At 37.7% G+C, this 27,933-nt stretch overlaps 1 protein-coding gene across 1 annotated transcript in view; it reads left to right on the forward strand.

The window, feature by feature from the left end:
* The first annotated feature begins 10,782 nt into the window (after positions 1 to 10,782).
* LOC149267589 (uncharacterized) overlaps positions 10,783 to 27,933 on the forward strand; it is a 67,697-nt gene continuing 50,546 nt past the window's right edge. Inside the window, exons 1-5 of the mRNA XM_089433620.1 lie at positions 10,783 to 11,201; positions 11,910 to 12,389; positions 12,613 to 12,786; positions 13,247 to 13,297; positions 13,413 to 13,609. Coding sequence (XP_089289746.1) covers positions 11,187 to 11,201; positions 11,910 to 12,389; positions 12,613 to 12,786; positions 13,247 to 13,297; positions 13,413 to 13,609 — 917 coding nt within the window. The 5' untranslated portion in view covers positions 10,783 to 11,186. The remainder of the gene's footprint in view (positions 11,202 to 11,909; positions 12,390 to 12,612; positions 12,787 to 13,246; positions 13,298 to 13,412; positions 13,610 to 27,933) is intronic.

The following is a 27,933-nucleotide window of genomic DNA, read 5'->3' on the forward strand; positions in this document are numbered from 1 at the left end:
AAAGATTGTATGCCAAAGTTATGACCCCGGGAAGTTGATGTACCAATTTACCCCAACAGGACCCACAGACTTTTGGTGCTTCATCTCCTAGGGTTAAGTTTTTGGATGTTTAGGGTTTTCCATTATTTCTCAATAATAAATAGGCCCTATAGCCTCATTGTAATACAGTTCAGAAGGCATGTAGCCACCCCATCTCTTCTCAGAGATAATCTACCATCACCTAAGCTAATTTATTTCCATTCTACATGTAAACTATTTTTAGTACTTTATTATTAATGATTTGAATTGATGTTTTCGTTGTATCTCCGTGTTTCTGTTTATATATGTATTTCATTTCGTTCCTTCATAAAATCCAGATCAGTAGCCCCCTTATTGTTATTGTTGTGCTCATGTAGCCCCCATAATGTTATTATTGTGCCTTTACATATTATTGTTATGTAGGCTCTAATGATATTGTGACCCCTTAGACTCCTATATATACCAAGGAGGTCTTGTCATTTGTATCATCAAAGAATTGTTCATTTATGTGTTGTAAAGGAAGTTTCCCCCTCGAGGAGGCTTATTTTCAAGTCATTGATTCGTCTTTTCTTTTGTTTCCTGATCTGGTTACATAACAAGTGCTAAGGAGTGCAAACTGATTGGGTAGTCATAGGCATTGTTTGTTGGAACAAAGAAAGTATATAGGGTTCCGTGCATCGCTAAAGGAGTCAACTTTAACAAGTATGTTTTTTGGAAGGTCACGTGGAGAGAGCTTTTGTTTCTAAAGTCAAAAGTTTGGTTTTGTTTCGAATGTTTGGAGTGCGGGATCTACCCAAATTTTTTAGTATCACACAAATTTGGTCCTCATATATTTATTTGGGATATTTGGTATTAGATCTAGTGCATTTTTTACTTGGGGAAATGTAAAAATGGAAAATCCATTCATTGATTTACAAAGCTAGATGGAGATGATTATAAAAATTGGAAATTTAAGTTGCATACATCACTGGAAAACTATAATACTTGGTCAATAGTAACTAGAGATAAAACCAAGCTAGTAGGACTGACAACTCAATTCAAGAGTTGGAGCGCATAGAGACCAAAGCCAATATATTCTTGAGAATGTCCATAAATGAGAACATTATTATGCACATTAGGGATTGTACTACATCTCAAGCAACATGGGAAACACTAAAAAAGTAGTATGAAATTCCCAATACTAATTGAGTATTATTTTTGAATAAGAGGCTTTTCTCAATTAAGATGGAGATAAATGAAAGCATTAGTGATTTTCTTTCTAGAATAAAGAAAATTATGATAAAAATGGTGCTATTGGCGAAAAGATTTCCAGTAGTGATCTAGTAAAAATTACTTTGAATGGGATGTTAGATGATTATCGTACGTTGTCACTGGAATTTTGTAGGAAAGAGCTCCTACCTTTGATGAGTTAACAAGTATTATCTTGCAAGAATAAGAAAGAAGGAAGAATTTTACTAGTAGTTCTCAAAGTTTAGATTTAACACTGGTAGCCAAAGGGAAGCAACCATACAAAGGAAAGCCACGGGACAAGAAAAAAGGAGGCAAGTCACAATCAAAACCACATCAAGGCACAACACCACCAAGGAAAAATACCTATATGAAGAAGAAGGATGGATGTTTCTATTATGGTAAGCCTAGACACTTTTCTAAAGATTGCAATAAAAGGAATTTTGATGAGTCCAAGCATAGAAGGCATTCAAGAAATTTTGTTGCTAAAGAAGTTTCAATTAGCGATAAATTCAAAAATCTCAAATTATTCGTTTCAAATGCTAACTTATCAGCATAAATGGATGATATTAATGCATGGTTTATTGAATTTGGTGCTTCAATTCATATGACATGCAAAAAGAATGGTTTGATACCCATCATGAAAATAATAATGGTACTCATATCTATCTAGGAGATGATAGTTCTCATTAAATCAAAGGTTATGGTGATGTACGAGTAACTTTACCAAATGGCCATGTGAACCAAATACAAAATGTGATGTATGCTCCTGGAATCAAGAAGAATCTAATGTCGTTGTCCACTATTGTAGATCAGAATCTCAAAATTGAATTCTTTAAATCACATTGTGTTGTTAAGGATATACATGACAACTACAACATCACAACAAAAGGAGTGAGAGTTGGAGGTTTATACAAGCTTGATGTAAATAGGCAAGATCATCGTGTTGACATCCACCATCATGACAATATAAGCTCTTTGGTATCAAAGGTATGGCCACCTTAATTATCTTGACTTGTTTTTACTTCCAAGAAGCAAAATATGGTAGAAGGGATTCCATTGTTAAAGCATGAATATTCAACATGTAAAGGGTGTGCATTAGGGAAGATGCATAGGGAAGAGTTCCCTACTCATACAAATAGAAGAAAAAGGGATATTCTTGAACTTGTGCATACAAATGTGTGTGGGCCTATGTAGACTAGATCTTTAGGAGGAGCATATTATTTCTTGATATTTGTTGATGATTGCACAAAATATAATTGGGTTTATTTCATGAGAAATAAGAGTGATGTATTTGAATATTTCAAAGAGTTTAAAAACTTGGTTGAGAAGCAAACATGAAAATACATCAAGATCCTTCGATCTTATCAAGGGGGAGAATATACATTAGGAACATTTGTGAAATACTACAAAGCAAATGGAATTGTACAACAATACACAATGCGACATACTTTGCATGTTATATACCTAGGGGGGATAATATGGGGTACTAAGGGAGGTACCCAAGGTAATAATGTAATAATGAGATGGGCCATAGTAATAAATAAGGTGGTTAACCCATATCATGTAAGTGACCACATGTAGTTAATAATAATGTAATGAGCCCATGGTATTAGTTGATGATATGAGGGAACCATGGTAATGACCCATGGTATTGTATGTATGAGGCCTATATAGAGGCTAGAGACTCCACATGGAGAGAGTCAAGGATTATTGTATGAACAGGCATATGGCTTGTGGAGTGTTCTCCTTCCTTTAGGAGTGAATGTATGGTGTTGCCCTACCTTAAGGGTTTTGATAATAAAGAAGCATTTATCTATATTTGATCTTGATATTCTTGGGTTTATTTCTATTCTCGTATAATATCTTTGATCAATAAAGAAGCATTTCTATCTATTTCTCTCTTATTGTTTCTGGGTTTATTTCCATTATCATATATTTCCGGGTTAGATCTATAACAAGTGGTATCATAGCACTTTCTTGGACACAAGGGGAGATTTTTTTTTTTTAATTTTTTGCAGGATTTCGGGGGCGGCGAGTTTGCAGATCAGATCTGTGTCTTTTGGTGAAAGATCTGAAAAATATAATTGTAGATCTGTATTCTTTGTGAAAAAATACCCGATTTCAAAAAAAAATCAGCTGAATCAGAGTCCGGATGAAGGAGATATCGCTGATTTAAAAATCAGTGGGGTTGCAGAGAATTTTCGGGGCAGCGAATTTGCAGCACAGATCTAGACGTCCTGGTGCAAGATCTGCAAAATCTAATTGTAGATCTGGATTTCTTGAGAAAAATTACCTAATTTCAAAAAAAAAATCAGTCGAATCGGAGTCCGGATGAGGAAGATATCACTGATTTAAAATCAGCTCTTTTTTGCAGAAATTTTGGTGACGGCGAGAGAGTTGCAGCGCAGATCTGAAATTTTAGTGTCGGGATCAAGATTTCTATCACATGGATAGATGCAGAATGATTGTTCCATTTCTGAAAACAGGTCATAATAGGGATTCTGAGCAATATTGACTAAACTGTGACAATTTCAAATTTTCGCCAAGTAAGTGAATTTTTTCAGAACCCTCTTCATGGCGGTTCTATGTTTTACAAGAAAAGATAATGGTCCTACTATTGAAGAATACATAAAAACACACAAGTTATTATGGACACATCATTGGAGAACTTTTGTAGTGTTTAATTTTGAAGATGAGGCAGCCACATGGTGGGGATTACTTAACCAAAAGAAGTGTTCCAACCTGCCCGATGAAGAATTTGAAAAATTACTTTTAGACAGATGGTCTCATGCTAGAAAACAAGATAAAGAGAAACATGTGGGCCTATTTCCTACTGGTATATCCTTATTGCAGGTTCATGGATTGATTTAGACAGAGAAGATCATTGTTTCTATAAATCCTAGTTGCAAGCATAATTTTATCAATGTTAATTTGGTAAAAAAATTACAAGTTCCAGAAAAATACATTGAAAACACACAGGTGGATGATGAGGATGTTCTATTGTATAAGGATTTGAAGATTTTTATGGATAAGTATGTGTTGCATGGTGATTTTTATGCTTCAGATATGGATAACATGGATGTTGTTTTGGGATACCCTTTGATGGAATTAGTGGGTACTATCAATATTAATGTACAGAAGAAATTCCTGAAGCTCTGGTATAAAAAAGAAGAAAATTACATTACAGGATATTTCCATTAATAAACAGGTAGAGTGCAAGGAGGCTGAAGCAGAAGGTGTTCCAGGGTCTGATATATTAGATGACGAGCCAGTGATGATAGACAATCAAACACAAACAGAGACGAAAGCAGAAAAGGTTACAGATGCTGATACATCAGAGGAGGACTCAGTGGTGGAAATCATATTGGAAAAGAAGACACCACAACAGGCACCACAGAAGGGTGAATTAAATAAAAAGACACCGTGGGTTAAAACTTCAACATATCATCACCCACATCACCCCGCAAGAAAATAACCAACAAGATGGCAACCAATTAGCCACAAGGACAATAACCCCCGTATGACGAATAACGAGGAGCGACGATCCACCTACTACACACAGAAGAGCTGCCACGGTCAACTTCCATCTCAAGCGAGCGAGGCACTAGCGAGATCGAGGGTTCACCTTTCTCTTGGATAGCTAGATGCACGTTCATGGTATCAGTGGACTACTCTTTTGAGTAGATCTTATATAAAAATATAAGATAATGCAAGTAAACCCAAAGATAATATGAAATGATTCTTTATAGATCAAACCCTTAAGGTAGGGCAACACCATACATTCACTCCTTAAGGAAGGAGAGCACTCCACAAGCCATATGCATGTTCATACAATAATACTTCTCTTCATATCCTCTCCATGTGGAGTCTCTAGCCTCTATATAGGCCTCATACATACAATACCATGCATCATTACCATGGTTTCCTCATACCATCAACTAATACCATGGGCCCTTTACATTATTATTAACTACTTGTGGTCCTTTACATGACATGGGTTAACCACCTTATTTATTACTATGGCCCATCCCATTATTACATTATTACCTTGGGTACCTCCCTTGGTACCCCATATTATCCCCCCTAGGTATATAACATTCCACCCCCCTAAGCATGTTTCGTCCCCGAAACATGGGAAGAACACAAATAATAAGATCTACTCAAAAGAGTAGTCCACTGATACCATGCACGTGCATCTAGCCATCCAAGAGAAAGGTGAACCCTCGATTTCGCTGGTGCCTCGCTCGCTTGATATGGAAGTTGACCGTGGCAACTCTTCTGTGTTGATGTGTAGTAGGTGGATCATCTCTCCTTTCTATCCGTCATGTGACTACTTGGTTTCCATCTTGATGGTTGTCTTGCGGGGTGATGTGGGTGATGATATGTTGAAGTTTTAACCCACGATGGCTTTTGCTTGACTTCACCCTGCTGTGGTGCCCGTTGTGGTGTCTTCTTTTTCAATATGACTTCAACCACCGAGCCCTCCTCTGATGTATCATCACCTGTAACCTTTTCTTCTGCAGCCTCTGTTTGTGTTTGATTGTCGATCATCAAAGGCTCATCATCTGATATGTTAGTCCCTTGAACATCTTCTGCTTCAGCCTCCATGTGCTCTACCTGTTTATGGATGGAAATATCATGTAATGTAATTTTCTTCTTTTTATACCATAGCTTCAGGAATTTCTTCTGAACATTAATATTGATAGTACCCACGGATTCCATCCAAGGATATCCTAAAACAACATCCCTATTATCCATCTCGGAAGTATAAAAATCACCATGCAACACATACTTATCCATAGAAATCTTCAAATCCTTGTACACTTGAACATCCTCACCATCCACTTAGGTGTTTTCCACGTGTTTTGCTGGAATTTGCAATTTTTTTGCCAAGTTGACATTTATGAGATTTTGTTTACAACTCGGATTTATAGACACAATGACTTTCTCCTTCTGAATCAATCCATGAACCTGCAATAAGGAGATACCAGAAGAAAATAACCCTTTAGGTTCCTTGGTTTCCTTCTTTTCTATAAAATCTTTTCTAGGATGTGTGTCTGTCTGTGTGATCTTATCCACAGGATTAGCTTTACGGTCAAAGTGGTCCATAAGATCTTTTGTGAATGTGTCCCAAGTCAAGGGCCTTTGATAGCAACGTTGATGCCATTGCCACCATTGTTGTCTTTCATTGTCCAAGTACATTATTCCCACACCCAACTGAGTTTCATCATCCATGATGTAATTCAATCTAAAATATTTCTCCATTTCTGCTAGCCATTTGGCTAGATGAGAGCCATCAAATTTATACAAGTCCCTGAAATTCTGACCTAGGGCCGCCATAAAGAAAAAATTCACTTACTTGGAGAAAATTTGTAATTGTCACAGTTTCGTCAATATTGCTCAGAATCTCTATTATAACCTATTTTTGGAAATGGAGCAACCATTCTGCATCTGCCCATGTGATAGAAATCCTGATTCAGACACTAGAATTACAGATCTGCGCTGCTACTTTCCCGCTGTCACCCAAAAATTCTGCAAAAAAGAGCTAATTTTAAATCAGCAATATCTCCCTCATCTGGACTCCGATTCGACTGATTTTTTTTTTGAAATTGGGTATTTTTTCCCAAAGAATCCAGATCTGCAATTAGATTTTGCAGATCTCTTACCAAGACGTCTAGATCTGCGCCGCAAACTTGCTGCCCTGAAAATTGACTGCAACCCCACTGATTTTTAAATCAGTGATATCTCCTTCATCCGGACTCCGATTCAACCGATTATTTTTTTTGAAATTGGCTATTTTTTCGCAAAGAATACAGATCTATAATTATATTTTGTAGATCTTGCACCAAAACATACAGATCTGACCTGCAAAGTCGCCGCCCCAGAAACCCTGCAAAAATGAAAAAAAAAATTCTCCACGGTTTGCCCAAGAAAGTGCTCTGATACCAATTGTTGTAGATCTGATCCAGAAATATTATAGATCTGATATGAAATAGCTCTGATACCAATTGTTGTAGATCTAACCCGGAAATACTATAGATCTGATATAAAAATATAAGATAATGCAAGTAAACCCAAAGATAATATGAAATGATTCTTTATAGATCAAACCCTTAAGGTAGGGCAACACCATACATTCACTCCTTAAGGAAGGAGAGCACTCCACAAGCCATATGCCTGTTCATACAATAATACTTCTCTTCATATCCTCTCCATGTGGAGTCTCTAGCCTCTATATAGGCCTCATACATACAATACCATGCATCATTACCATGGTTTCCTCATACCATCAACTAATACCATGGGCCCTTTACATTATTATTAACTACTTGTGGTCCCTTACATGACATGGGTTAACCACCTTATTTATTACTATGGCCCATCCCATTATTACATTATTACCTTGGGTACCTCCCTTGGTACCCCATATTATCCCCCCTAGGTATATAACATCTTATTATTTGTGTTCTTCCCATGTTTTGGGGACGAAACATGCTAAGGGGGGTGGAATGTTATATACCTAGGGGGGGATAATATGGGGTACCAAGGGAGGTACCCAAGGTAATAATGTAATAATAAGATGGGCCATAGTAATAAATAAGGTGGTTAACCCATATCATGTAAGGGACCACATGTAGTTAATAATAATGTAATAGACCCATGGTATTAGTTGACGATATGAGGGAACCATGGTATTGTATGTATGAGGCCTATATAGAGGCTAGAGACTCCACATGGAGAGAGTCAAGGATTATTGTATGAACAAACATATGGCTTGTGGAGTGTTTTCCTTCCTTAAGGAGTAAATGTATGGTGTTGCCCTACCTTAAGGGTTTTGATAATAAAGAAGCATTTATCTATATTTGATCTTGATATTCTTGGGTTTATTTCTATTCTCGTATAATATCTTTGGGTTAGATCTATAACATTGCAACAAAATGGAGTATCTGAAAGGAAGAACAAAACCTTAGTGGAATGTGCAAGGAGCACGATGAAAGGTAAAAATATTACTAATGCCTTTTGGGATGAAGTTATTAGTATTGTTGTTTATTTAAAAAAACAGAAGTCCAACTAAAAGTTTAAATCATAAGATTCCATTTGGAAACTCTTTATGGGTATAAACCAACAATAAACAATTTAAGGATATTTGGTATTTGGAAGTAAAGCCTTTGCTCATATTCCAAGTGAAGATAAGAGAAAACTTGATGCAAAAGCTATCACATGCATTTCCATTGGTTACTGTTCTGATCATAAAGCATATATGATGTTCGATCCTTCTACAAGTAAAGTTTTTGCAAGCATAGATGTTTTGTTCCATGAACATATAGATGAAGGCCATAAGAATGACAATGATGATGCATGCATTATTCCTCATGATTGTGATGATGTCTCAAAAGAAGTTGATGACAAACATGAGCAGAAACAAGAGGAAAAAATGTAGTCAAGGGAAATTACTTTGATATATGGTAATAGAAATGATAATGTGACAAACATCTTTACTAAGCTTTTAGGAAAATATAAGTTTATGTTATGTAGAGAAAAAGTTGGGTGTAGTAAATAATTCATTTCTTCATTAAGGGGGAGACTTGGAGATAATGGAGAAATGTTCTAGATTTGTGTGAGTTATAAGGTGGTGTTCTAGAAGTCATTGTTTTCCAATGTGTGTGAGTAGTAGTTTAGTCAGAGTTCTTATATTCCAGGTTGTCATCTGTATTGAGTCTATTGATCCCATCACTATATAATGAGACACATTGTTATGTATTTAGCACGAGCAGACCCATGTATGGATTAATATAAGTTTCATTTATCAATTCTCCACGATCCTTATTAGTTTAAGTTTGATGACCATATAAGAGTTGTTGCCTCCCACCCGCAATGGCTACGAACAATAATGCTAAGCCATCTACCCAACTTCTTATTCTTGTATGAAATATCTAAATAACATAGAGAAAAGCATAGACCAGTGAAGTCCTTGAGGAGGTTGATCTACAAAGAGTTTGATCATCATGGTATGATCAAATTGTATTGGCAGTGGAAGAGGAACAAATGTTCTGGGTGACTCTTTGCCACATCCTTGCTGGTTTGGAGCTCAGACCGCTAAAACTCTTGGTGGTTTAAAAAATTCGTTGTTCAACATTATGGAAGGCAAAGGGGAGTGGAGAGATTTGTGTTCTTAAGTAGGAAGACATAGGGGAGTGGGGAGTCCCTATTATTAAGCAATGAGACTCCTTTGTAATGGAAAAAAATAATGCCAAATGTATATGTGATACTAAGTGGCTAAATTCATATTTTAGGTGGAAAATTCAGTTAAATTAGATAATTTTTGTTGGAAATGATTGTTTACTTTAATTGAAAGCTTTGACTATGGACATTTTCTCCTAGAAGTTTTAGTCCATTTAAGGCAATTTAAATTGTTTCATTTTTGAAACAATGATTAGATCAATAAATAAAGTAGAAGTAGAACTTTCCCTTCATTAGAGTAGCCATAATATTTGAACCTACGTACATGTTAACTCATTGCTTACTATATTCCATGCTAGGTAGGAAAGATAAATAATCTATTTGAATAAGGTGTTGTGTAAGTTTTACTTAAAATGGCACACCCTTGCATGTACTAGGGAATTTTTTTTATGAATACTTTATTGTTGTATATAATTTTTATTTTTTAATTGATTTGAAGACTTAAAAAATTTCTAAATCATATTTTTGAATTGCTAAGATTACAATTTTTTATAATGAGATTACATATTTTGAATTTTAAACAAAATATTATTTAAAAAAAACAAAAAAAGATTGATAAATAACACCAAGAAAAAATGACTTTAATCAATGTTTTTGTGCATGCCATACTTGCTAGTCAATGTTGCATGAATAATAAAAACTAACATAATATAATGTTGTATGAATAATAAAAACTAAGTGAGAAAAGATAATGCATAAAAATACATACCAGATAAATATGTAAAAGATAGATTCCATTAGTCAATGTTAGTGTATTAAAATTTGGAAGCACTTATCAATTATAAGTTTCATACCTAAAAAGATAGATTCTATTAGTAAGTGTTAATGTATTAGAATTTAAAAACACTTATCAATTATAAATTTCCCCGTTCACATGACAAGATATATTTAACCATATTTCTTATAATTAATGTTACACTATTAACTTTACATAAATATCTTTGATATTATCTCTACAAACTTTTTACTTTCATCAGACACATTTATTTATTATCCTAAAAACTACCCTCTATTCTCTTTTACAATATATCTCCTTTATTCTCTTTGGTCTCTCTTAATATGCTGATTATTATTATTATTTTAATAATCATTTTATATTATTTTATCCATATGAATTAGTTAATATAAAAAGTATAGCTGTCTTTATGAATTAGTTAATATATAAAGTATAACTGTCACCGTCTATCTCCAAATTATATCCCACCCCCTAATATTGGTACGAGAGCGAAAGAAAAACACATCTTAAGAGAAAACACTTTGGTAACGCCCTTCCAACTTGACAAAGCTTTCCATTCGCCTTTTCTATTACACAAAGTATATACAAATTTTTATTTGTCACTTTCACAAAATATATACAAATTTTTGACGAATTATAGTTTTGGAATATGGAGCTGCTGCGCTACAAATATTAATGAAAACCCATCTCTACGACCTCGGGATCCGCATCCGCACACAAGTGATCACGGGGTATCTTCCCACTGCAGGCCTGTCTGGTCTTTTTGTTCATGATCCATACCAATGTGACAGAGGTCTTGAGTTCCATTCTCCAAGGAAACCAGCAAGGATAAAGGATAATGCAAGGTTGATGTTGAGGATAGGCTTATATTTACTCTGTCTCACTAGTCATTCATTGCTTCTCTGTTTCTTCTTCTTCGTTCTTTCCTCTCCCCTTATCCACACAACGTACAATTCATTCCATGGCGACACTCCTGGTAAGCTCTTGCTATTTGTTGAAAATACTCGCATATGTGAAGCTGTTATAGTAACATGGACATTTCTGGTTTTATACATTATAATTAGGCCTTCAAGAGAGAAAGCCATTGCTTATCATTTCAAGGAGTGAAACATATAATGTGGGTTTTGTAGGCATGGATTCCATTGTTCTTGGTAGATTAATTGGGTATCCAAGAATCACAGCTGTTGTCATTTTTATGTTGAGAATATTCGATTATATTAAGGATTCTGTTCAATATGTTCATTGCTGATTGTATTAGTAAGGATTGATTCTGAGTACTACAGGCACCAAAATAGGAAGCTGTGTTTGGGTGCAATTCTCCAAGTTGATGGGATACCATCCTCTCTAACTCCAGCACTATTATGGCTTAGAGTGCCTGTGTGCTTTGTGTGCCCTCGCTATTTCTGGTCGTCTTTGTGATGCATTTTCCATATTGCAAGTTTACAAAAATCACAGTGGGACAGGGCTTAGAGCTGGCTGTGTGCTTTGCTGTAATTCCTGTTTGTTTGTTTGTTTTGTTTTGTTTTGTTTTGTTTTGTTTTTTGTTTTTTTGTTTTTGGTTTTTTAATATTATCCCATATTAAAGGCAAGCTTTCAAAAAATCACACTGGGATATCCCTCGTTGGCCCTCCCTTTCCACCTTAATAGTACTGCTACTGACCAATGCAATAAAATTTGGTTACAGGTGCAGGGCGTGCTAGCAGCACGGTATCTGAGACCGGGGACTTTCACTGACCGTCAACCTCATCTGCCCAGTAATGGTGTTTTAGCTGGCTCTAATTTTTCCCTTGCATCATACACTGGTCTAAGAAAAGACTTGTTTCTGTCTCAAAATAATAGAGTCTACAGTCACTCCTGTTCTGGAATATCAAAAAAACATAGTGTTGTTGTAGTTTCTGCTGCTGCAAAACCTCTGAACCAGTTGCCATTTTGGAGCTTCATTAACAAACATGGAAGAATACAACCAATTATGGATCCAAACACTCTTGCTAGTGTGGTTGCTATCTTTGACAGAAACAGAAGGATCCAATACATAGGCTTCTCTAAGGATTTGAGGAATTCTTTAAGAACCTTGATGGGTCGGCGTCCTGAACTTTGCTACTTTTACAAGGTGCACAACCTTAATGCTTTTGATCAGGAGGTCATGCTCTCCATCCGTGACCAGGTAAGAAATCTTTTTCCTTTGTTTATTTCTTCAACTCTCTTGTTGCATGTGCGTTGAAGAAAGGCCTACTCAAGGGTTTTATCATACATGGGTCCATGCCCAATTGGATCAATCATCAAATAGATGCATTATGTCTAGATTTTGTTCATATTGAGAGTCACCCCAAACATACCAGAGTGCAAATGATTGGGTGCGCTGAAAAGATACAATCTTCTGGCATCAGTGGATTTCAGAACTTGGTTCTATTCCACCCGGTAACGCAAATCCCAGCGATAGGGTGCTCTGGGAGCAGCCAGCTACAGCAGATGCTATTTCAGAAAGGGGAAGAGCTGCAGCTGCAGCTTCAAAAGCAAAGACCCTCCAGCAGATGTTCCGTGACAGAGGCATTAAAGAAGAGGTCTGAAACTCTTTTCTTGCCTCATCTGTTTGCTTCTTGGCAATAAAATTTTCGAAAGCATTATACACTTAGTGGGCTTGAAAATATATATCAGGTAATTTTAATACCTTTGTAATGGGCTTTACAGTGTGGCCTTACAGTAGATGGTCTGCTTCATGTTCTACTTCTTGCGAGACCAGCATCTGATTTTTGAATTGAAATTTGATAATAAGTAGAATGTGGTAAGACTAGAATATCCTTAGAAGTTAGAACAGTAAATAGTACAATTCAAAATATATTTGTCACTTTCAGTTATGGGAAACTAGTTTGAAACAACTTGTCTTGGGTGTCTTGTTACTTTCAGTTATGGGAAACTAGTTTGAAGCAGCTTGTCTTGGGTGTCAGCTACGGCTACAGCCTGCATTGATTTTTATTATGATATGAGAGGAGTAGTTGACAGCATCCTTTTTTGTCAATACAGATGATATTTGACCCTGTTTTACTGGAGCAAGGAAAACTCAATCTTCTTCCAGTATGATCTTTAGCTTGCCCATTGTTTAATCTATGAATGAGTAGCAGTTTGTTTTTTTCTTGACGATTGACTCTCTTTCCTAATCAAGAAAAAATTTCTGGGTGTATCTTTACAGTCCAAAGATCTGAGTCCAGAAGAATTGGCTAGATCTGCTGTAGCACAAGCTCAAGCAGGAGCCAAGAGGAAGAATGTATCTGTGCCAGTTCCATCTGGGGGTGTCATAGAATATGATATTGTATATGAGATGAAGTTTAAGACAAATGGTGGATGGATGTATGATGTTGCTGTGACATACGAGGATAAAGAAACAAAGTAAGTGTCACGATTCACACTTAATGTCCAATGCATAGGTTTCAGTTTGGTTTTCTTTGGAAGCAGTTCTTGTTGCCATGACAATGCATGCATGTTCTATGTCATGTGAGCTTAACTGCATGTTTATTATTTTCCTATCTTCTTTTTCTTCACTGACTGCATAATTTATTTCAATAGAAGTCAGTTCAGCTATAGTTTACCATTATTTGTCTGTTGCTGAGTTTCACGTGTAAACATATATCTAGCTTATCCCATAACTTAGCATGTCACCATAACTGTGTCTAATATAAGAGAGTATTCATTAACAAAACCAAGGCATAGCACAAGAAGGTCAACATATATTGTGGGTATCCTTGATACCTTAATCTTCAACATAAACTTAAATTAGATTATCATTACAATGCATGATGAACTGTACAATACTCTCCCACAATATGATTGATTCAATACAATATGAATAGGGCTAAAGCCTCTCCTATATATAGGTTTGGGTTCACATCTTAAGGTCCCAGGTGTGGGACCACACCCCACAGTTGTCAACATAGGTTGGCCAAGGTACTTGAGAGGTTGCGGTTGCATATGCCTCAAGTGGACCCAATCAGCTCCGACTGTTCTATGTTTGCCCAGCGTGATATCCAACAGATCACCATGCTAGCCATCATCATGCCAGTCCAATGACCACTGCACCTACAGCTGCTTCAAGTTGGGGTCACACACTACATCCCAACACCTTACTTGAAACACAACTTGGGGGTCAATATTAAATAATTACATCAACATCCCACCCTAACTTTATTGGCTAGAGACCAATACAACGTGTTCAATGCTGGCAACCATTAAGTGATCAATATCAAGTATAGTAATGCTCTATAAAGAGAAGCCTGAAGCACTACCACCTCCAAAACAACAACTCCACATGATCCTCTTTAAAAACAGTGAAGTAGATCATGCACCAAGTTCTGAAAATATCTTCAGTGGTGAAAAACAAGAGCATCTGCCCAAACGATCAGAGAAGGAACCAAAGTTACCTCAAATGTTGTCAACAAACAATGCCCATGCTATCAAACAAAACTCCAGTCAATCAGTGTGCTATTCAACAGGGCACCAAACAAGGTGCTACAGTCGGTTTACAATCTAATCTCACAACTTGGTTTCACACATCCCAACATTCCAACGAACTTATGAAGATCAATGAGTATCCAAGTCAAACAATCGTATTAACAACACTCCTGTAGGTAGTAGGTACTCCAAGCCATCTTTCAGTGAAGTCTTCAGTTTGCACACTGTCAGCACAGTGTAAGCAACATCATGTTGGGTTTACATAGCTCAATATCTCGAGTTTCAACATCATCCACCCTGAGACACAATTCAAGGGGTTGAAAACTGTGGCACGACAACCACATACTAATCATGCTCCCAATTGCTGCCACCAAGATGTTAATATTGCTACTGCAGCTGATCAATCAAGAAGAATAATGGGGACTGTATGACTGAGCAGTGGAGGACACACATGTATGAAGTCTTCAAACATCTATTCAAATGTTTCCACGAGCAATTGACAATCTGTTGGCTTTTTAGTACCTCATAAAGTGTCTAGTGGGGCACCATTAATGGCAGCAGCAAGCAAAAAAGATCTGGGCACATGCAAAGATGGTAATGCAGCATTCCATACAGCAGTCCATACAACAACCTTAAGGACAACAGCAGCAGTACTTCCTCCTTCAGCAGATCTGTATAATAGTGAATAAGGGCACAAGGGAATTTACAGAGGTGAGAAAGATAGAGGGCACATGCATGCCAAAAGCATTCATGCACCATCATCTGTTTCAAATTAGCAGTTTAGTTCTATTTTTGAGTTTTTCTTTAATTAGTAGTTGCATGCACACTGGCACAATTAGTTAGGGTTCTTTGCATGTGGAAAGTCTCCAAGAATAGATAAGGTGCAGATCCCTAGAAGAGAGAGATGCATGCATGCATACTTTCACTCTCCTCTCGTGTACTAGATGGCAGAATTGTGAGACCCCAGGTTTATCCTCAGCCTCCCCCTTTGGGAGGCCAACTGATTTTATTGAGATAGGTTTGGTGGTACCGGTCTGTACATCAAGCATTACATTCTTAGAGTGTTAGAGAGATCATCTGCAGGCGGACTCATAGTAGAGCACCTCTCGCTCATTGGACTACTTCCTAGACATAGAGAAGCAGCCAAAGATCCATTTGGAGTTTACTTCTCTTGACCTTCGATGCTAGGAGTATCCCTTGCTAATCAGACCCCCATGATGGTCTTGGAGGACTCGACAAGAAGCCATTGCCCTGTTTGTCTCCCTTGCCCTTGGCCATCAGACTCAAGAGACGTTGACATCATTAACCTTATCGTTCAATTGTTCTTTCTCTTTCAATAGGTTCTGGAGTTGTCCAAATTCACTTAGTATTTTGTATCATCATACCTTTGTCATGGTTTTATACATATGTTTTGATGTTATACTTATGTAGGTTTCTTTGTCTATTATTTTCAACTTTCCTAGGAGTTTCTTTTGCACTCCCACATTGTATTCATACAGGTTGTACTCTTAAGCCCATTGACCTACTTTGGTGGTCATTTGTTATACGTTAATATAATGATCTTATCTTATCTTATCTAGTGGGCACACCTTCCTAGGAATAGTTTTTTCATGCATATTGAGGGCGCTAATCATGAGGCTAAGAATACATCTAAGGTTTAGGTTTATTTCAGTTAAGGTACTATTGTGCATGTGTCCGCAATCATTTGTACCTCCTAGTCTATAAAGGAGAAGGTAGGAGCATAGGTTTTATTCATTCAGTTTCTTAGAGTAGGAAGTAGTGGGTGAAGGGTAGAGTTTGAAGCTTTTTGTGTATTTTCTATTTTCAAGGGTAATAAACAGTTATGTGATTTGAGTTTTCAAATCTTTGTGCTTGCTGCTACCTTCTTCAGTAAAAACTAGATTTTAGTTCTCATAGAGATTTCAATTTTTGCTTTCCTAAGTAGATCAGTTAGAAATTAGACTAAAGTCTAAAACTATTACTATGTGTTGAAGAATTTCAACATGTTAGACTACAAAACCTCTTGGAAGCAACAAACCCTTGTGACTTCTAGAGAAGGAGGTCAAACTTCCTAGAGACCCCAAAGATCTAATAGAGTACAACAAGAATGTAGTGAATTCAACGTGAGTCTTATTGGATTTGGTGAAAAATCATCCAATCTCTCATATCATTGGCAAGGGCACTGTGAAGGAGATGTATGATGCCTTAGAAACCTAGTAACATAGTGTGAGTATATCTATGAAGGTGCTTCCAAGGAACAAGCTTAGCACGATTGCATGTTGAAGACAAATAAGCTATTTGATGAAGCTAGTAGAGCTAAGAGACCAACTTAGTGTAATTGACAGAGTCGAAGATGATGAGCTAATTCAAATTGCCGAGGATGGCTTTGGTTCATCTTGGTACACTTGTGTCTAGGTTATTTGTGGCTAGGAGTAGCTACTTGACTTCCAAAAGTTGTGGGATGATTTCATTAGAGAGGAGATGAAACTAGAGTAAAGACGAGGATGATGGACTAGACCTAACCCTCATTGGAAGGTGAGGAGAGGACGACCTAGGAGAGGTGAGAAGGGCAAGGAGGAAGAATTAGATTCTTTGTGTCTGTTGAAGAAAATGTAACTAGGTTCGGTTTTCACTATGACTTGTAATTATAATATTATAAAGAAAATTATTATTCCTCGCATAATGGGTTTCATGAGCAAGATGTGATTACCATAGGTCAAAGAATTCTCCTTGATGTCTTTAGGTTTTTATGTTTCATTATAAGTATTATAATAGTCATAAGGTCAAAGGTTTACACTCCAAGAACAAGTGTCACTATCCTCATGCTAATCCGCTCTACAAAAATGCTATAATATCCTTGATGATATGTCGGCCTAAATTCAAGGCACTCCTGTTGGCTCAAGGTACTATCGTTGACCCATATATATAAGGTGTGACGTGAAGTCTAAAGCAACAAGTCTTCGGATCATTCATTATAGTCAACGAAGATTGTATGCACAGTGATATCTCGGTGAAGTGATCAAGGGTAATATCAAACTCTCGAAAGCCTATCTCGGAGGTCTATATCTATGTAGTGATAACTCTCGGAAGTTTGCGGATCAGTTCACAGTCAACGAAGAAAAGGAACGCATACACAGTGAGCATGGTAAATATCTCAGAAATCTGCCTACAATATACATACAGTATGTCAAAGTCTCTTGGAAGTCTGTTATGTATCTCGGAGGTCTCTCGGAAGTCTATATGTTATGATAGCTCTCGGAAGAAGATATATATATATATATATATATATATATATCTATAGATATATATATATATATATATATATATATATATCTATAGATATATATATATATATATATACAGTGTCTTCTCTCGGTGGTGGCTCGTGTAAATATGTACTGTGACTACAGCTCTCGTTGGTGGTTCATGTAAAGATATACTGTGACTACAACCCTCGATGGTGGCACATCTAATCAGTATCCTAACCAACAAGAGTATGCAAGAGAATTGTGGCAACCGAGAAAAGAAGGAATAGAAGATAGTGACTAGAAAAGAAGGACATAAGGAGAAGGAGTACAGTGAATTGTGGACTAAACAGAGCTGAGGATAGTGACAAATGTCTTGGAGGTAACCTGGTGTCTGTTTTGTCAAGGATCTTGGTATTCATCATCTAAACATCTATAAGAAGAGATTGAAGGGTTTTCCTCTCAAGAGGAGAGGTTTTAGCCCTGACAGAGAGCCAACATCTTGTGTTCTTGTTTATGTTTTGATAGCAGTTTGATGAAGTACACACACATGCCTTAATAAGAGAACAAGAAGATTAAACTAATAAGGACAAATTGTAAAAAGACTTCACAAATTGTTATCAAGTAACAAAGAATCACTCTACACCTAATTGACCTAGATTCTTCAACATGGTATCAGAACTAAGGTGACACATCAAGGAAAGGGCATCTCAAGAACACTCATCAAGAAACGACATCTACAAGGTTGAAGCATCAAGCCTAGAAATCTCAATCACTTCAAGGACAAGAAGGTCTACAATCCATCATTCATCAAGGAAGTCTACATAGCAAGAAGAAAAGCCTTACATAAAGGCACCTACAAAGAAGAGCAGATTGAAGCAGGACCTACATCAAGCTACAAGTCATCAAGCAAATCTCATCATCAAGCAAGTCCACTTGGAGAAGGCAACTTGAAGAACATCAAGATCCTAGGAAGGCAAGTCATCAAGTCTTCAAGGAGAAAGCAAATCCACTACATCTCAAAATCTATTAAGTAAGTATATGTCCACTTCTGAATATACATCAATGTCTTTTTGCAAGGAAAGCAACAAATTGGTAGGTACCAATAACTTTCTTGCATGGAAGAAGAGGACTGATTTACTTCTCAAGAAGAATGAACTCGTAGAACATGTCAAAGGGAATATCGCTATCCCTACTAAGGAACAAACTCAAGCCTTATCTAAGTACAATAAGGATGAGACAAGAGCTCAAAGGATTCTAATAGAATCAATCAAAGACCCTCTCATTCCTTATGTCTCCAAATTTGAAACATCAAAAGAAATTTATGATAAGCTAGTAGAGCTATTGTCGATATCCACAACCGGAGAAGTAATATCTATAGGGAATGAATTGTACAAGACAACAAAGGAAGGAATAGCTCCCTACTTCATGAAAATCTTTGAAATGAGAGATCAAGAGCTTGGGGAAATCATGTTTGACAGAGAGATGACAACTGTAGTACTCAATGCTCTACCTGAGGATTGGGGCAACTTCACATCAAGCATATATGCCAAGAAAGAAGCAACCACACTCAGTGAAATGTGGTCTCTATGCAGGACACAGGAAACTAGACTTAAAGCAAAGGAAGATGTAGGATCAAAGGAGCAAGCATTTGCTACCATGGCCAAGAGAAAAGGGAAATTTGGCAAGTTTGGTCCACGAAGAAAAAACAACAAAGACATGTCCAAATCCAATGTTTTGGATGCCAAGAATATGGAAATTACAAAAGGAATTGCCCTAAGCTTAAGAAGGACAACAACAACAAAAGAAAGAGGAAAGAAGCTCACATGACTCAAGAGGTGAAAGAAGAAGAAAAGAAGCGAAAGAAGGAAGATCCTCTGGATCTCTACTATGACTAGGTCAAACTCTTTACATCAAGCCTTCTTTCAAAGTTTTGAGTAGGATAGGAGCATGTAGGAATAAGATAAAATTAGATATCATTTTGGGATTCAACTGCGTTAAGTAAGTCATTCAAACGTATGACCATTTCCATGAGAGGTAGTCGTAACTGACTAATTTCTCATGATTTTTGAATAGTTCACTTAGCACTCATTGCATCGGGTGATGCTCACAGGGGTGAAGAAGTGGGATTGAAACTAGTGAAATGTGGAGAACGAATCACATAGCATCAATCATCACTTCCGGGGCTTGCACCCGGTAACCAGGACTTCCCAGGAGGTCACCCATCCCAGAACTCCTCTGGCTCAAGCGCGCTTAACTGTGGAGTTTTTCCCCACAATCAAGCCCACTTAGCTTGCTACCCCATTTGCAAAACCTTAGCAAGTATTGTGCCTCATGAACCATTCAAGTAGAGATCCCTTGACTCTTTTTGAATTTTAAGTATGGGGGATTTACGCAATGCATTATATTAGATATCATTTTTGGGATTCAACTGCGTTAAGTAAGTCATTCAAACGTATGACCATTTCCATGAGAGGTAGTCGTAACTGACTAATTTCTCATGATTTTTGAATAGTTCACTTAGCACTCATTGCATCGGGTGATGCTCACAGGGGTGAAGAAGTGGGATTGAAACTAGTGAAATGTGGAGAACGAATCACATAGCATCAATCATCACTTCTGGGGCTTGCACCCGGTAACCAGGACTTCCCAGGAGGTCACCCATCCCAGAACTCCTCTGGATCAAGCGCGCTTAACTGTGGAGTTTTTCCCCACAATCAAGCCCACTTAGCTTGCTACCCCATTTGCAAAACCTTAGCAAGTATTGTGCCTCATGAACCATTCAAGTAGAGATCCCTTGACTCTTTGAATTTTAAGTATGGGGGATTTACGCAGTGCATTATATTAGATATCATTTTTGGGATTCAACTGCGTTAAGTAAGTCATTCAAACGTATGACCATTTCCATGAGAGGTAGTCGTAACTGACTAATTTCTCATGATTTTTGAATAGTTCACTTAGCACTCATTGCATCGGGTGATGCTCACAGGGGTGAAGAAGTGGGATTGAAACTAGTGAAATGTGGAGAACGAATCACATAGCATCAATCATCACTTCCGGGGCTTGCACCCGGTAACCAGGACTTCCCAGGAGGTCACCCATCCCAGAACTCCTCTGGCTCTGCTTCTAGAATCTAGAAGCATGGAGTACATGTTGGAATTTCTAAGTCTAACTATTAGAAATCCTCCATGTACTTTCTGATTTATTTCTTCCTACTTGTTCTGTTAATTAACAAGTTATTTACCATGTAAATACTGAAAATAAATACAAGGACATGCTCAACACATACAGATCATCAGCTGAAGGAAAAAAACAAGAACACAAGTGACACTGTTATTTTTGGACTAATGTCCCCGGAAAAACCCAATGCGGGAAAACTGCTACAGCTATCTGAGGTTTTTATTATTAAGCAGTTTCAGAATACAATCTGGGTGCCAGAAATGGCTCGCCCAACAAATAATTCTCTCGGCAGTAGTACCTCTCGGTCGAAGACAGATATTCTGGCTAAAAACCCTGGATGAACAATCCCACAGCTCTTAGCTCCAATCTGCCCCACGAAATCTCCCAGCGTCTGCCTCTCTGGCCCAACGTTAGCCCAACTAACCTTGCGTTAGCCTCTGGAGGCTCCACGTCACCCACGCTGTCTCTCCTCAGGCACTGTGCAACTCTTGGCTGCCTCTGCATGGCTTTTGGCTGCCTCTGCGTGGCCTCTAGCTGGCTCTGCGTCCCTCTCTCCCGACTTTTGCGCTAATGCTCCTGGTACCCTCCCTGCCTCTCTGCTTCTATATTCACTGCAACTCAGCTACAACTTCGATCACTCCTTCGATTTCCTCAGCAAGCCCTGCCTCAGAAAATCGAATTCTTGATCAACTCGGTGTGTCCTCCAAGTGACCCTCAAGCCTCCTCTTATACTTTTCTCGTTGACAATTCAACGACCGAGATTAAGTCCCTAATCAATGGCTAAGATTAGATCTGGCTTAATCCATGACTTTTGGACCATTCTAACTCAATTTTATATTAATTCACATTAATATTATATTTTCCCTAAGTTTAGACTTAGGGAATCCATTAAAAATTATTAATTATTTTAATATCTCCCAAACTGGTTAGATTTTACCCAAACCATTTCTGGGTATTGGAGATCTCATATGCCTTAGCCTCTCCACCAATTTTCGTGGCTAGAGCACATCCGATACTACCCCAAATCAACAATACATAGAGTTCTAGATACTCATGAAGAAGTAACACTTATATTGAGAACAAAATACATAGTTAGAAATATCTTCTAGAATATAGGAGCATGATGGACAAAGCTCAAGATATTCATGTAGAAGGAGCATACCTAGTATAGGACCTCATCCATAATGAAAGAAAAATTGATCATGATTAAGAATCTTAGAAGACCTCTATCATGAAAAGAAAAGAAACATTTGCAAGGTAAGGGTCTTTAAGATCCTATGATGGAATCTTCAAAAGAAGGTTCATGAACCAAAGCAAATGTCTTATTGGGAATCCATTCATGGGATTTAAGAAAAGGATGATATGCAGGCAAGCTAAGATGAAGCAAGAAGGGCCACACCAAGGACAACCAAATGAAGCTAAGATGATCAAAGGAGAATCAAGATGAGGTATGTATGCATCAAAGTTTAGTCATGTTATCATTTGTATATTATTGAGTCATGGGAATAGTTCTATAACATGATCAAGTATGAAAGAATCTCTTTCACCAAGAACATGCTCGAAGGCATGTACTACAATGCAATGAAGGTCAACAAAAGAATATGCTCACATAAGGAGTATAAGATTGTTGACTACGAAGCAAGAAGAAATGTTGACTAGTCCAGGAAGCAAGCAATGAAGAAATGCTCTCACAAGAAGCATAAGATGGTTGACCTATCTATCTAAGAAGAAGCAAATGAAGAAAGAGATCAAGCATGTGAAGAACACCATGATCACCGAGAATCACTATCTGACAAGATACTTTGAAGATATCTCCTGAAAGAAGGCATGACAACTTTGACAAAGGAAGGAAGGACCCTTGACACCTATGAAGGCCTTGGAGATATGAAATATGCAGATAACTGATTCTACTCTACAAAGATGTCGTGATGAAGAAGCCATCCAACAAAAGAAAAAGCAATGTTGAAGCAATATCAGGATGAAGTCATGATGGGCTACTAGGTCGAAGCATGTAAACAAGCAAGTACGACGAAGCATCCATGAGAAATGTATTCCGAAGCATGGACAGATGACAAAGGAGTAGCTAAATGACAAGAAAACCTGATGTATGACAGGAAAGCCACTTTCCACGAAGGAAACAATGACATGACAAACCAGGAAGGAAAGTGATCGATGGATGGTGCCCCACTTAGAAGAAGTTCAAACAAAGACTTCACAACATCAAAGAAAGGAAGGGGATCAAGCAGCTGAAGGACCCTTGAAGAAGAAGTTGCCGATGAATGAAAGAGTCCCTAGTTAAGAGGGAGCTCTGACAGGTCCCTGATTAAGAGGGAGTTTTGAATCACTCCTGATTACAAAGGAGTGACAATTGTGTTTTTTCCATTTCATGGGTCATGCACTAGACCAGGACTAACAACCGTAAGTCTAGATGAAGGCCATGAATGGAAATGTAGACACAAGATAGACACAACATTCTTGTCTTCACTTGGGAAGAAAGAATGGGAGGATTGGGTAATCATCTGGCATTCGATACTCTTTGAGGATGTGTAGGGCATCCAAGACAAGAGTAGGCAAGAGGACCAATATTCTTTGAGGGTTGGGAACCCAAGACAAGAATAGTCCTAGAAGGTCATACTCAGTGAACACCCGGGTGGGTATGTACCTTGAGAGACAATGATAAAGGTGTCTATAATCATTGGTCTCGCCAACATTGTGCTCTGATCTATTGAGAGATAGAGCTGTTAGTCAAGGCCTTGCTATGTGACAATGTTGGTTATAATGATGCTATACAGATGGATTACTAGTCCGACTCTTCTTATGAGATCTCTCTAGTATTGAGAATAGTGTTGTACCATTTAATGAATATCTCCATAGTTAAGAGGGAGTGTTGAAGAAAATGTAACTGGGTTCGATTTTCATTATGACTTGTAATTATAATATTATGAAGAAAATTATTATTCCTTTCCTCATGGGTTTCATGAGCAAGATGTGATTACCATAGGTCAAAGATTTCTTCTTGATGTCTCTAAGTTTTTATGTTTCATCATAAGTATTATAATAGTCATAAGATCAAAGGTTTACACTCCAAGAACAAGTGTCACTATCCTCATGCTAATCCGCTCTACAAAAATACTATAATCTCCTTGATGATATGTCGGCCTAAATTCAAGGCACTCCTGTCAACTCAAGCTACAACCCAGTGTTACTTGGGAGTGGGAGCGAAAACGGGGAGCGAGAGCGAAAATAGGTGCGGGAACGACATTTTCAAAAGCTCCCGATTTGGGAGCGAATCCTGAAGTGTTTTATATATATATATATATATATATATATATATTTTGATACATATATGTCAACAAAAACATGTAGAATGATGAATTAGATATAAAAACATAAAAAATAATAGATTGATCATTGAACCATATAACAACAATCATCTAGAAGTTATAATCTTCATCAACCACGTCCACAGGTTAATAACATACAACATATTGAGTCTCATGAATCATGATTCATCAATCTTAAAGTTTCAATTTCAAGCTTTCAAAATTGAAAATTCAATATATAACATTTATCATCATTGATCACCAAAGTTGTACTTGTGAACTAAGTTTAACCATTACAAGAAATAATATCTAACATGAAACGAAATGTTATAAAATGAAATGAAATGAAACAACTTTCACGAAGCATCATATTCATAATTCATTACCAATGAGTTATAATTGCCAACTTCAAACTTCAAGCTTAAATTGTCATATATTGTTTACAAAAAATATCATAATAAATGTGAAAGAGTCAACGGTTATGAAAACTACTTGAAACTAGAAAAGACAAGTAAACTGTAAATCTATTATCTACTACATGTGGCCCTTGCCACGAGAAGTGTCTGATGTATGAGCAGGTCGTGGTGGTCTTCTAGGAGTCTCCTCCCGCATAGACCGACGACCAGAACCAGAAGGCACATGCGCTCCACGTGAGGGTGTACATGGAGGCGACGACAGTAAAGGAACAAGACTCAGAACTCGAGCACTGCTACTGGATGGTGGAGGTGGCATGGTTGTTGCTTCATCTTCCTCTCTCATAAGTTCCACTTCCAAATTATCATCCTCTGGGTGGCTGTCCCAAATTTTATATGTTGGATCCTCATAAGCCCGATCACAATAATGACTCAACAACCTCAAGTTGTAGTGCACATAAACTAAACATTCTACCCGGTTTTCATTGAGTCTGTTTCTTTTCACATTATGTATGAAGCTATAGGTGCTCCAACACCTCTCTGTAGAAGAAGTATTTACAACCTGTGAGAGAACTTTTTTTGCCAATTTTGGCAAAAGTCCCTGGCCGCCATATGCTTCCCACCATGTGAGAGCATCAAATCTGTCTCTATCTTCCATTGCATGGAAGGTACCAAACAAACCAGTGCAACTAAAGTATCTGCCTAATTCAAGACGCAGACTAGCACATTCCTCCCTGTCAGGTATCAACTTGTCTAATGCTTGCAAATATCCTATAGATACCTCTTCATCTATATGGGGTTTGACCCTAACCCCACCCCCTGGTGCAAGTTGGCCCAACCAAGATGCAGAGTAGTATTTTGGTGTAAGGATATATGCCAAGGCATGTAGTGGAACATTAAGTTTATCCCACTGTGTACACGCACAATTGTGAATCAATGTATACAAGTTGGGATCGTTTTAATGAACAATATCTTTTATTTGCCCCAACATGGTATCCATCTGCTCATACACTTCCCCAATCAGTGGTTTATTTGTATCTGCAAACCGAATCATGTGATAAACGGGCTTGGTGAATTCCAATACTTGCCTCACACGTGCCCAAAACATACCATCAAGAGCGGTCTCCTCTTGTTCAAAACCTTGCTTGTCAGCTGCATTTGTAGCCCTTTTCTTTAATACCTGTCAGTGTGGACTTGATACCATGCTAGCCAATGATTCTCTTACCTTCAAAAGGCGCCTGAAGTTGAGGTAATAGCTACCAAATCTAGTCCGCGTAATCTTCCAGAACTCCAATCTTGAGTGACTGCGGAAAAGGCCATGGGTATTGCTACGATTTGTAATAAATTTTATCATTTCTTTGCCTTTCTTGTACAAATCATCAATCCATTTGTATTGTTGGTTTTTGTTCTTAACAATATCATGCATCAAAAGGTTCATTGTGTGAACCAAACACCTAGACCAAAATATGTTGGGGTATTTATCCTCAATAATTGCTCCTGCTGCCTTACAATTAGGAGCATAATCAGTGATGACTTGGATGACATTGTATGCCCCAATACAGTCACTTGTTTCAAGTAATGGTTCTGCAATGTTGATGCCGGTCTTGAACTTGTCTGAGTAATCATATGCTGAAAGAAAGATGGCACCACTAACATACACATCAAGAACACTTATCAATGGCTTGCCTTTTACATTTGTCCATCCATTAGATACAATGGACACCCCATGCTCAGTCCAAGAATTTGTCATTCTACTCAAAGAATGTGATAATTTTGCTTTTTCGTGATTAAGTTCAATGGTTCTAGCCTTGTCATACCCAGGGCTCTTGTATCCTTTAGGGGCATCATTTATGGCAGAAACCATTTCATGCCAATAAGGTGAGCGAAGAACATTGAGTGTTATCCCACATGCATAGAGAAACCTGTAAACTTTTGAATCCACATCATTCCTACACCCTTCATCAAGGAAATCTAATATGCTTCTACGCCTTAAACTTGGTGACCCTGTGCCTCCATATCCACTGCCTTCGGAGGATGCTGAAGGAGTTCTTTGTGCATGTGATTGTGAGCTTTGTTCAAAGAAACCCTTTGATTTTTTAGATTTGTATTGGGCTTCCTCCTCTTCCCTTATGTATTTGGCTCTATCTGCTGCTGACACACCTGTACAAGTTTTGATTCGTATTTGTTTATCTCCATCCCCTGGCCTTTCCCGCAGAGGTGCTTTCTGGAACGGCTATATGAACCTGTGTAATTATTGTTGCAATGGGGGCAATGAAATTTAGTGGTTCCACCCACTTTCCTTGCTTCATACCTATTAACATATTTCCACAATGGAGTTTGGTCTTGTTTATTTTTTTGAGACTCATGTTCACTCTCCTCCAGCTCCTCCTCTTCGGGGTTTTCATCAAATCCACTATGACCCACTTCTTCATCCCCTTCTTCATTTTCAACCCTCTTTTTTCTACTCTCCAACATCATAATAACCAAAAAAGAAACTAAGAAGAAGGAAATGCCAAGAAATATAACCATGATGTTTGAAATTTGAAGTTTTGAAACTGCAAAAAAATGGAATGGGAGAATTTTATTTATTTATTTATTTAGGAATGAACATTAAAAAAATTTGCTAGAATAGGGCCTACTTCTTTGGCCCCCAATCTCCCCTTGCATGTCCTTTCTCCTTGCTCTCTCCTTGCTCCTTGCTCTCTCTTGCTCTCACTCTCACTTGCTCTCTCTTGCCCCTCGCTCTCTCTTGCTCTCTCTTGCCCCTCATTCTCACTCTCACTCTCTCAATTTCTAAAATAATGAAATTCATTTGAGGGAGGGTTTATTTATATTCCCTCCATCCCTCCCTTCCCTCCCTTTATTTTTTCCAACTGTCTTTTTTTTCTGTTCGTTTGTTTATTTGTGCGAATTTTTTTTGGGCGTCGCTCACGCTGTCAGGAGCGACACTCCCCAATTCGATTCAAAAATAGGCAGGGAGTGGAATTTTTTTTTGGGAGCGTGCTCTCGAGTTTCTCCCGCCCAGTGCGCGGATTGGGAGCAGGATCGAGGGGGTGGTGCTCCCCCGCAACACTAGTACTATCGTTGACCCATATATATAAGGT

This window comes from Pinus tabuliformis, chromosome 6, assembly GCF_031772625.1.
Source record: "Pinus tabuliformis cultivar Carrire ecotype Pingquan chromosome 6, CPIR1, whole genome shotgun sequence".
NCBI classification, from domain to species: domain Eukaryota; kingdom Viridiplantae; phylum Streptophyta; class Pinopsida; order Pinales; family Pinaceae; genus Pinus; species Pinus tabuliformis.